The 11,272-nt window shown below is 34.4% G+C and overlaps 2 protein-coding genes across 3 annotated transcripts; both read right to left on the bottom strand.

Moving 5' to 3' along the window:
- Positions 1–650: 650 nt before the first annotated feature.
- LOC122304067 (glucosidase 2 subunit beta) lies at positions 651–4,092 on the bottom strand. Of its 2 annotated transcripts, XM_043116105.1 has the most exons (6): positions 3,883–4,090; positions 3,543–3,656; positions 2,164–2,259; positions 1,426–1,608; positions 1,194–1,336; positions 651–1,058 (listed from the first exon to the last, which is right to left on the bottom strand). In XM_043116105.1, exons 1-5 carry the CDS (start codon positions 4,004–4,006, stop codon positions 1,233–1,235), a joined length of 621 nt encoding a protein of 206 aa, XP_042972039.1. In that variant the 5' UTR covers positions 4,007–4,090; the 3' UTR covers positions 651–1,058; positions 1,194–1,232. The 2 variants fall into 2 exon arrangements, with proteins under 2 accessions (XP_042972039.1, XP_042972040.1); XM_043116106.1 differs by lacking the exon at positions 2,164–2,259 and having other exon boundaries at positions 3,883–4,092.
- A 4,895-nt stretch (positions 4,093–8,987) lies between these two features.
- Positions 8,988–10,910, bottom strand: LOC122304706 (LOB domain-containing protein 2-like). The gene is made up of 2 exons (XM_043116977.1): positions 10,277–10,910; positions 8,988–9,133 (listed from the first exon to the last, which is right to left on the bottom strand). The coding sequence occupies exons 1-2, from the start codon at positions 10,908–10,910 to the stop codon at positions 8,988–8,990; spliced, it is 780 nt and encodes a 259-aa protein (XP_042972911.1).
- Between the last annotated feature and the right edge of the window lie 362 nt (positions 10,911–11,272).

Genomic DNA, 11,272 nt, shown 5'->3' with positions numbered 1-11,272 from the left:
ACAAACGCCGCGCAATCGCTTTGAAAAAGAGTGGGATCCACGATTAAAAAGTTAATTTTTTTTTCATGTGGGTCCCATATTAATTCATTTTTTTCAAAACGACTGCATACCGCTTGCACAACCACGACTGCAAATATCATTTATATATATATATATATATAGATATATATATGCAACTAATGTAATGAACCTCATCCCATTGCGTATCTGGCTTGTTCACAGTACATGACATCCATAGCTAACTCGACTTTTGTACACCATGTGGAAAAATCTTCACAATATGAAATTTCTCGGAACAAAAACAAAGAACTGTAGACAGTAGATAGACAATTACGGCATCTTATTATCATGCATCATATGCGCCTAACATCATAGCTATTGCGGGAGTTGACATTTGAACTCAAATAAAACTATCCATTTCTTTCAAGGAGAATATACTGAAGACTTCGATTTTTAAAATCTTGGTCGTCTTTTACAGCAATAAATTAGCTGGTTCTCAAAGTTATGGGCCCCTTCTTTTTTTAGACAAAACTCGTAAATTCTTACTTGTGGCAGAGGAAAATCATTGTGCATAGCAAGTTAAGGACCTACCACTTGGTTAATATCATAATTTACCAGTAATGGAGGAAGTTAAGGACCTACCAATTTGGTTTAAGAATCAAAATTTACCATTCATTCCTATCATTCAAACCCAAGTTACTTATAAAAAAAAATCATTCAAACCCAAGTTCCCTCTGTACTCTAATTCCAATCTTAATATCATCGAAGCAAGGCAGTTCTTTTTTCTTCCTATAAATTCATGTAGGCTCTGGATGATATTGAACTCAAAGCTCCGTATGTTACCATTGTGTTAAAAGTTGAATTTTCCTGCCGTCCAATATGCACTGGAGCAGACACAGATATCCATCCATTATATGGTTAGTTTGCCACCAGCAAGTTCTTGTATGGATGCAACAGACATTGGAATCATGTCTGCAGCGTGTCAGGTTTTTGGAATAAGAACAGCCGAATCTGGAAGAAAGAGTCCCCACCAAAAAGCAATCTATGCACTGAAAGCCCTAAACATATGTCAAAGAAAGCATTATGATAAGAAATCAGCCAATCTACCTTTTAGGATCTGAATGTATTCCCAAAACAGCAGGAAAAGATAATCGGATTCATGTCAAACTCAAAACGGGAAAATATTTCCTCACCAAAAAGTAAGAGTCAGCTACACGTGGCTGGTGGATTTCTCAACGCAAGCGTCTTCTTTTGGATCTGGCACGGCGGTGGAAAATTCGAAAAACCACAACACAACCAATGAGAACTGCCTGTAGGATTATAATTACCTTCAGACCTGAAAGCACAAGACCCCCACTTGTATCAACAAACAAATCATGTTCTAGAATGGCAAAATCATTTCAAGAAAAAAAGAAAACAAAAAACCTTTAAGCTTTTGAATCAAGTCCTCCAAATTAACTCCACTTTTGGTTTCTTTTTCATTGATAGAGCTCATGTCACGAATTGTTGGGACATAACTGCCAGTCTTGTAGTCAATATTCCCACCCATGACGCATGTGTTTGGACAATTGATACTACCATCATATTCATCACTTCCATCACAGCAATCTACATGGATTATAATGAACCAGAACTCAGATTAGGAGGAATAGGAACTGTCCTTACAATAATCCCAACTTGAAATCATCGTTTATATGATATGGGGCTTGATTAGTATAGATAACTCGGATAAAGTGCCAGCAAATCTGAGTCTTACAAGGATAAGAGATCTAAATTCTAATATGGAAACAACATAGGCAGGAAAGTAAAATTTCATAAACATAATAGTCCTGCCAGTAATTCAGTTTCCGGCTCCAAATTCATTCTTTATGGGACTATAAAGAATGTGGTTTGATTCAAGGAGACATGCCATTCTAGTTGTGGAAGCTACATATGAAAGGGTCATTTAGATCCACAGCAAAGAGCTCCACCACTATGAAAGAACACAAAAGCTTTCTTGGATTAGAATATCATTCGTCAATCACATTTCAAAGCAAGAGGCATGATTCCAGAAACTGTGTTGTTTCAACTTAGGTTAAGCCTAAGAAACAAGAAACAACTTAAGCCCTGACCAGTGTGAAGATGCTTGAGAAGGAAGAGAAATAATTTTAGTGAACCACTCACCACAAAATCGATCATTAACACGAGAAGAAAATATAAACCGAGGAATACTTCCAGCATTCCTACAGTAAAATTTCCCCGCTGGACAGGCTGATGTTCCTGTAAATGCAATATAGAACATAAATGACCCACCAAAATATAAACATTAGTGAATAGCTTGATAAATAGAAGGTCCTCGGTTCTCAACACGATGCATGATACTTATGTCTTACCAAAATACATTTGCATCCCCTTAGGTTTGATCTAATTCCATTGACACTCCTAGGGTTTCCCATTTTTCTAATCAAACCCGTTATGACACCCAATTGCTCCAATTACCTATTTTCATCTACTTTCCAAAGAATAATTTGATATAACAGGGATGTGATTAGAGAGAGATGTTGGGTCAATGAGTTTAAAGAAACAATTCCATCTCATGTGACTAATTATAGTTAATGATAAGAATAAGTGAGTAGGATTAGCTGATCAATTGGATATCAAATGAGTGATTGGAAAAACTGAAAACAAATGAGATTTATAGAGAACTGAATTAATTGTGTATGACAAAATGTAGTTGCAGTTAACCCTTGCAGTTTTATATCAGAATCTGGATTCATGAAAACAGAATCATTCTGAGGCAAACTGTCAGACCGTCTGCCTGACATCAGAAAGAAACAGAAGATTGAAAACTGCCGGGGCCGTTTTGGGGTTTTTGTTGTTTGGGGCCCGGGGGGGGGGGGGGGGGGGGGGGGGAGAGAGAGAGAGAGAGAGAGAGAGAGGAGTGTTCCTCTTGTAGATTCTCACTTCACAATCCGTTTCCAAGATCACTGCTGATTTATCCAAAGCATTACCAAGTCCAACATGACAAAAATGATAATTTCATTCTTTTCAAAATCTCCATTAGTTCATCAACAGGACTTGTAAAAACAAGATTCCACTCAACATTTTATCAGGCTTCTCATAATCAAATCTTCTTTCTCTTATTTGAATGGAGTTAAATAAACCCCTTAAGGAGCATTCGTTAGTCCAACACGAGAAAAATGACAATATCATCGATTCCAAAACTCCATTAGTTCATGGACATGACTTTAGTCCGCAGTACAACCATTTCGTCCTAACGTTTAGGGAAGGCATAAGACCCAATACCTGATTACCCTGATTTTTTTTTCTATCATAAAAGGGGAAAAATAGTAAATTTGATGTCCTAGAAATTTGCTTTGGCAAAAATCTATGACAGTGGAAAAGGATGTTTTTGCGCCGAAAAAAAAAACCTTAAAATAATTGAAACCGGAAATTCTGAGTCAGCTATATACACTTTAGACAGCAGCATTATTCATATCGACGCATTGAGATTCTACTACGGTAAGAGCAAAATTAAGTCCAACTTAAATGAGAGTGAATACCGGGCTCGTCAGTCCCGTCAAGGCAGTCACAGAAATCGTCATTGACACGGTCTCTGGTGAAGGATTTTGACCCGTCCTTGCACTTGATCACCTCAGGCTGAAAGTATTTCTCATCTGCATCCACCACGTAAACAATTTCAAATTCAAAGGATTTAATGGAAATCGAGAACAAATAGATTGGGTATACGGGCATGCTAGAGTATCTGTAGATACCAATCAAAACTAGAGTATCTAACCAATCAACAGGCCCCAAAGACAACTATTAAAAGTTTTATAACTCTATAAAGCAAGAACTCAGTCACAGAGAGAGAGAGAGAGAGAGAGAGAGAGAGAGAGGTACCGAGAGGGTGAATTCCGAGGAGGGGTGTGTTGGAGAAGGGAGAAGCGTAGGAGGGAAAGAGAAATGGTATAAAGCTAATACAGAAACTGAGGGTGAGGAAACGACGATCATGACCGTGCTCCATGTTTGGACGTTTGAGAAAATTTGGGGTCTTTCCCTTGGGCACTACAGCCTACATACATACTCAGTCTAGTCTACGCTTAACTCGATTATGCCTCTGACATCAAGTCAATGTTAACTTTCTCGCTTGTGGGGTATTTTTCCTTTTTCTTTTTTTTTTCTTTTTCTTTTTTTGAGTATTTTTGGAGATAATTTTAGAATGTCACAATTCATTTTATAATTATCCCGTACTATTTTATGATATGATATTAAATCATTAAAAAATAATTATTATATTTCATTTTTGGACTAAACATTTGATGTTACATATATTGATTGGATGATAATAAAAATAATGACAAATAGATTTTTCCATAATTTTATCTTTTCAAGAGAAAATGAAATTAATAACTAACTCTACCACCATTTAACCCACTATAGGAGTAATGATTATAATCAATTTTACTAATTCATAATCCTACTATTACGAGTGAATTAAAGACTTACTTGGTAATCACACTGGGTAAAGAAAAGTTTGATTTGGACTTCATACAACTGAAACCTCAAATAAAACCAAATCCATACCTCAAATTGAAGCCCATCAATTAGACCTATTTTTGGCCCATCAAAAACCATCACCAAGGCAAGCTTCTTAAGGAAGTTTCTTCCCCTCCTCCCAAGGCCAAGTCTATGCCTGACATACCACTCATTGCCACCTAGCCTCCAATAATCACTTAATGGAAATAAAAAAGCTTACACATCTCTACCCATCCACTCAACCAGGTTTGCAACAGGAGACAGAAACTGAGCAGCCCAATTTTCCCTCTCCTTTTGGCTGCAAACCTCCCATACAAGAGTCACTTAGCCACCCCTCATATCATCCATCTCATATATCACACACCTCTATCATTTCTCATTTCACATTAGGAATTTTTCCATCACTTTCTAGAGAGAAACTGAGAGAGAGTTGAGGTAGTTTTTTTGGCATTTTTTGCTCTAGCTTTTCTAGCTATTTGTAAGTCAATTTTCATGACTCAAACCTCATGTATTTTGTTCCTCTTTGAGTCTAGTTTATGTGGGTATATGTTGGGATATTTTTCATGGAGTTTTGATTGTTGAAAATTAGGTTTGATGATGCAAAAGTCATAACGGAGATATGAGTTTTGATGTTTGTGTGAAACTTTGAAAGTTTTGTAAATTTTTTGGTGAAATCTTTGGTAGATCTTGCTATGATAAAGTGTTAACATGTTTATATGCAAGTTAGGTTTGGATTCATAGCATGCTTATATTTTTAGAAAAGAGTTTTGCATGATTTTGAAATATTAGGAACTAGAAGTCACAAAATAAAGTCATATTTTTGGTCATAGAAACTTGATCTAATAGCTTTGATCTTCATATACGTGGCTCTTGAGGTTTTGATTTATGTGTTAAGAGTTTATGTATGGACAATATTGATTTAGATCTTTGATGAAATGTTGTTATATATGCGAAGGTTTGTTTAGGACTCAAACTAGAGGCTCTCAGGTTGGTGTTGTGTTTTGATTAAACTTTTGCAAGTAATGATAGATTTAATAATGAAATCAAGTTAGAAATTGAATGTGAGGTATATGGTTATATTTTATGGACATTTATTTTATGAAAATCAAGGATCTAACGATTTAGTGTTTTAGTGCAAGCCGATTATGTAGGTTATATTTTTATGATTTTGATCTTTTAATCAAGCATGCTATCACTTAGGTTTGAATGATGAATATGTTAGGAGTGTGATTATGGACTTTTGGAGTCCTTGGAGTTGATTTGAAAAACATTAGACCAAGAACATCAAGAGTTGGTCCCTTTTTACCTAAACTTGGTGTTTTGACATTTTTGTTGATAAAATGAGTTTTAAGATATTTTATGGAATGAGTATGTTGATGTCTTAGCATGATTTAAAACCTAGTATGTGATTTTTGAGTGTTGCAAAATCAGTTTATGCATGAAAGTTTGATGGTTAGTCAAATTGCAACAAAAATCAAGTTTTTGGCCTATTTATGAATAGACCAATGTGTAGTTCTTATGGTTGTGTTTTGTTTTAAATTTTTTTGATTTGATATTTGGATTTACAACAAAATTTACAAGAGAGTAGGATTTGGAATTAGTAAGCAAAATCCTTATTTTAGAGGCAAAATTATAATTTTTCACAAGTAGATGAGTAACTTTGGAATTTTGGCTATAAGTTAGTAATTTTTAATGTTTATAATTATTTAGGGAGATAGTCTAACTTTAGAAGATATCACATTTCAGTTTACACTTTTTTACTCTGCACTTTACGTTATGCTAATTATTATAAGTTAGCTTTTAACTCACTCTTGATGTTTTTATGTATGTGTGATAGTAAGATTGTATCATTTATATTCATGTTCATGATTTTTCATTACAATTATTTATAATATGCCATGCCATTTCATTTATTACAGTACATGTTTATCTTGTACATGCCAAGAATGCCATGTCATTATGTTTATTTTCTACATGCTACGTCATCATGTTTATCTCTTACATGCAATGAATGTCACATAATCATGTTCGTGATATGTTTATCTGCTACAAATCACGAATGCCACGTTATCATATTTATCTGTTACATGCCACAAATGTCACGTCGTTATGTTTGTTACATGTTTATTTGCTACGTACATGCAACACCATCATGTCAATTACATGTTTTCCTATGCCATGGATACATGTCACGAGTCACACGAATCTATCATGAAATATCTTCTCAGTCAGTCATGTATAGGATACTCATGGCATAATCACTCTGATTGTTTGAGTATCTCCATTAATAATTTATACAAGATACTCCTGTCAGATTACCTCTATCAAAAAATTAATGGTGTAATCATTATGATTTTAAGAGTATTTTCATTAAAACTATTATAAGGTACTCCTAGCGTAATCATTTTGATTGTTAGAATATCTCTATTAAAATATTCATTGTGTAATTATTCTGATTGTTAGATTATTTCCATTAAAACTATTACAATATACTCCTGGTGTAATCATTATAATTGTTAGAATACCTCTATTAAGATATTCATGGTGTAGTCATTCTGGTTGTTTGAATATTTTTTATGAATTACGTTGGGCGAAATCATTCTAATTATTCCAATTTTCCTGACAAAAAAACTGGTAGAATCATTCTAATTGTTAGGGTTTTCCATTCAAATATGCATATGTTAATGTTCATGTCAAGTTCACCTAAAGTTCATGTCAAGTTTATATCAAGTCATGTTAGTTCAAGTTCATGTCACATTATTTCACAAGTCATATCATGCATGTTCACGCTCATGTCATGAAGCATATAGGTTATTTACTATCATGCATGCCTATCCATACTATTAGTAGCTTAGGAGCCTTACTGAGATTTTATAATCTCACTATGGTAGTCCCAACTACCATTTCCTTCGGAATAGTAGGCGATATGTCATAAAGCAGAAGAAGCATGCACGACTACTTGGAGGGCATCGAATAAGCCAAGGAGGAGCCTCAGGAGGATGAGAGAGTTGATACTCTGGTTTTTGAGACATCAGTTTGGATATTATAGCCGAGCTACATAAGCGGCTCAGTGATCTAGTTCAGTAGTTTATATTTGAAGTCTGTATTTATGGAGTGCTGGCTCCAATACCTTTCGTGATACAAATTACTTGTTGGACAAGCATTATAACATTTTGGAAATGTGTTTATTATGGAAATATGAATCATGTCTATGTTTTGGGATATAGTATTTCTGGTATGTGTATTGCTTAAAGAAAAAAAAAAAAAATATCTGCTACGAATATTACATATTATTCGATACATACTAGGTGCATTACATCTTTAACTATCATGAATGGGGATATGTGACCTTGTGTTACATATCCCGACACTTCAAACACCGTCAAATCCCAAATAAGGCCTACAAGTATTACAGTTTAGGTCCTCGAACTCTAGGACCTACAGTTCTTCACCAAACTCTAAGGCCTTGTTTGGTCGTACATATGAGTTGAGAAATGTGTTAATAGTAGTAAAATTGTTTAAATTAAGATATTTTATGGAGTTTTAGGAAATGAAAGAAAAAAAAAAGTTGAATAAAAATATTTTAAAAGGTTAAAATATTGTTAGAATATAAATTTTTAATATTATTTTTGTTTTAAAATTTGGAAAAGTTAAATTGTTCTTTGAGTTTTGTTTAGAAGTTTGGGAAAACTGTAATGATTAGATGAAAAAGTTAAAAATTTAAAATTGAAAAGTATTTGTTTTTTAACAATGTTTGGATATTGAGATGAAATGAGTTGAGACCATCTATGAAACCAAATTGGACCTAAGACTTATAAAAAGTGAGAGAAAGATATAGATATAAAGTAAATCCCACATCATTATATTAATAGTTGTCCGAGCAAATTACTTGGCAATATTAAAAATTCAATAAATGCTATGATGTCCACGAAATTGAAGTTGAGTTTTGATGAGCATTAACTGAATTAAAAAAATCATCAAATATGCATATATCATATATATATGTGAAAGAAATGTACGTTGATGTACGTTCTTTGATTCTTTCTCATGACTAGAAAGAAATGCAATGGCTAACAAGACTTTTAAAGAAATGCGAAAAATCTCATCCTAAATGCCTGCGTCCTAATTAATAAGGAAGCAATATTAATAAAAATGAATATGATTGCCTTTGGTCAGGAACCAATAAAAAAAAAAATGGTTTCAGGATCTGCTTCCCAACATCAATGTGCGTGGCAGCTTTACACATCGTCTTGCCATTGATATTGTGATTATGCTAATCAAATTGACCTGCAATATATATGACAGAGACAAATGGATTAGAGGATTCCAAACAAATGCATGGGGAGTACTACTCTATATATGTTATTAACAGAGGAAGGAATTAAGGCAGTACGTGATTAAGCCATTAAAGCTTCTATACATAAATTCAAGACAAATCACGATATCACATATATGTAGTCCACAACCCATTAATTGCATCGAACAACCAATAAATAAAATCCGGTCTTGATCATCATCACAGCCTGATCATCCACTTTGTTAAACGCCAGTTTTCTCAGGCGCCAGCATTGAATTAGAGACAATGCATCATTAAGATAATTACCCTTATTCGAGTCTAGAAGCAAAATGGTCATAAGTGACATGATTAACAAAAAAGAACCTGTTCGAATAAAGCTTAAAGTAGTACTTGTCGTGTAATACTCTCATCATGACAGTTTTGTGTCATAAGAATGGCATTGTCTTTCACGTTCTTAATGGAGGAATTAGCTCACACATATGCATGCGATGTTACTACCTCCATCATGTACGTCAGATAAGTATACGTACGTAGTAGAGACATTCAAGGATCGATCTCTTCCTCCGCAAATGATACATAACTAATCCAACATTCTCCATCATGTACGTCATATAAGTAGAGACATATGCATGCGATGTTACTACCTCCATCATGTACGTCATATAAGAAAAGCATGTCTTCTTCTATATTTCGATCTGAACAGCGCGCGGTTCATACGTATATCCAACCACAAGGAAATTTTGACGCCATTCTCAATTTTCCTTCTTAGACGACGTAATCATGACCTTGAAGCCAAACCTCAATATTTAGAAATGTATTCTACTGATCTCGTAGTTGAACAGTATAAAAAGCTTACATCTTGGGTCGATATATAATTCATTCGGAGGAGTCAAAACCCACACTTACAAAGAGTGTTAAATACACCAGCTTATGTTTTTTCAGTTATCATGTTATGTGAAGCCTAGCTAGTCTAGAACTAGTCTCCGTTCTGCATACATATATCTCAAATTAATCTTTGGCTTTCACATGCATATAATATACTTAGACACACACACACAAGTATTTTTGTAAACATTTTTTTTTTAAGAAATCATATTTACAAACATTTTCTGTAACTCCTCCCAATTATGTTTAGTTAAGTAACAAAATGATCATGAAGCATCACTAGAAAGTACCATCCAAGTAATAGGAGTACTATAGGAGAGTGCATATATATATATATATAGCTTAATGCTACATACAGCCGTAGAGTGTGCAAATTCCATACAATCGTTTTAAAAAAGTGTAGAGTCTACCTTTAAAAAATTAATTTTCTTTTTCTACATGAATTTCATATTTATTTACTTTTTTTAAAATGACCGCACGGTGTTTGTATACTCATAATTGCAACTATTATTTCTCATACATATATATATATATATATATATATATATATTGAAGAAGCCTGCAATATTTAATTACCTGGAACATAGTATTGCTGGTTAAATCCACTGATCGAGTTCTGCTGCAACGTCGGAACACCACCAGAACCGGCATGTTTTTCCTGCTTGACCAGTTTGTCTTCATAATTTATAGGATAAGCATACGGATTAGAATCAACATTAATGCCATTCCCATGATTATCATGAATGCAATTCAACGTGTTACCAATATTCAACGATCCCTTGTTGTTTATCCCATTATTAGTCCCATTCCAACCGATCAAACCCGGCCCCACTTTGTAGCCTACAGCAGCCCATTGCCCTGTTAGTTGCATCACTTGTTCTTGGTTTTGGCTTTTGAACATCTTTAGCTCATCATAAACCTTTCTGTACTCTCCATATGGACCCAAAACAGGATCTTTCTGCCTCCAAGAAGCTTCCCACACCAAAGAATCCACCGCTTTTTTACGGTCCTCCTCCTTTAGGTTTTTCACTATCTTTGTAACATTGCTAACACCGAATACCTTGTGAACGGCTTGAAATTCCCTTGTTCTTTCTGCTGGAAAATAGGGTGCCAATATGCACACCTCTGTGCACTTCTTCCTCTGATGCTTGCATGCAGCGCATGCAGGATGCGTCCCTGCTGCTGTCCCAACAATACCATTCCCTTGCATCTGGAAATTAGAAAAAACAAAGAGGAAAGAAACCTATTTCTTTAAAACAATCACAGCTTGCCGGTATTCCTAGAAAAGAAGAAAAAGAACATTATAACCATGATCTAGTAAACACCAACAGCAAAATTAAAAGAAGATAAAAAAAAAAACAAGAAATACCCCAAAACCTCAATAATAACAAGTACTTGCTTGGATGTTTTGTGCATGCAAAAGCAGGGAATTTAATGTTTGTATAAATAATATGAAAAGATGGTGAAGGAGTAGACGAGAAAGTCTTTACCTATAGGCGTGCATGAAAAGATGGTTATGTAAAAACAATGGGGTATCGTAATATGGTTGAAAATGGTGTAGGTAGCTCATAG

The sequence above is a fragment of the Carya illinoinensis genome, chromosome 3, assembly GCF_018687715.1.
Source record: "Carya illinoinensis cultivar Pawnee chromosome 3, C.illinoinensisPawnee_v1, whole genome shotgun sequence".
Lineage (NCBI taxonomy): Eukaryota > Viridiplantae > Streptophyta > Magnoliopsida > Fagales > Juglandaceae > Carya > Carya illinoinensis.
This window is presented reverse-complemented; position numbering and strand designations above follow the sequence as displayed.

Coding starts and splice junctions, on each gene's coding strand:
- LOC122304067 (XM_043116105.1), bottom strand. CDS start 4,006: ATGGAGCACGGTCATGATCGTCGTTTCCTCACCCTCAGTTTCTGTATT. Junction 3,657..3,882: donor CCTCGGAATTCACCCTCTCG/GTACCTCTCTCT, acceptor TGGTGGATGCAG/ATGAGAAATACTTTCAGCCT. Junction 2,260..3,542: donor TGACGGGACTGACGAGCCCG/GTATTCACTCTC, acceptor TTGCATTTACAG/GAACATCAGCCTGTCCAGCG.
- LOC122304706 (XM_043116977.1), bottom strand. CDS start 10,910: ATGCAAGGGAATGGTATTGTTGGGACAGCAGCAGGGACGCATCCTGCA. Junction 9,134..10,276: donor CCAGCAATACTATGTTCCAG/GTAATTAAATAT, acceptor TTTTGCTTCTAG/ACTCGAATAAGGGTAATTAT.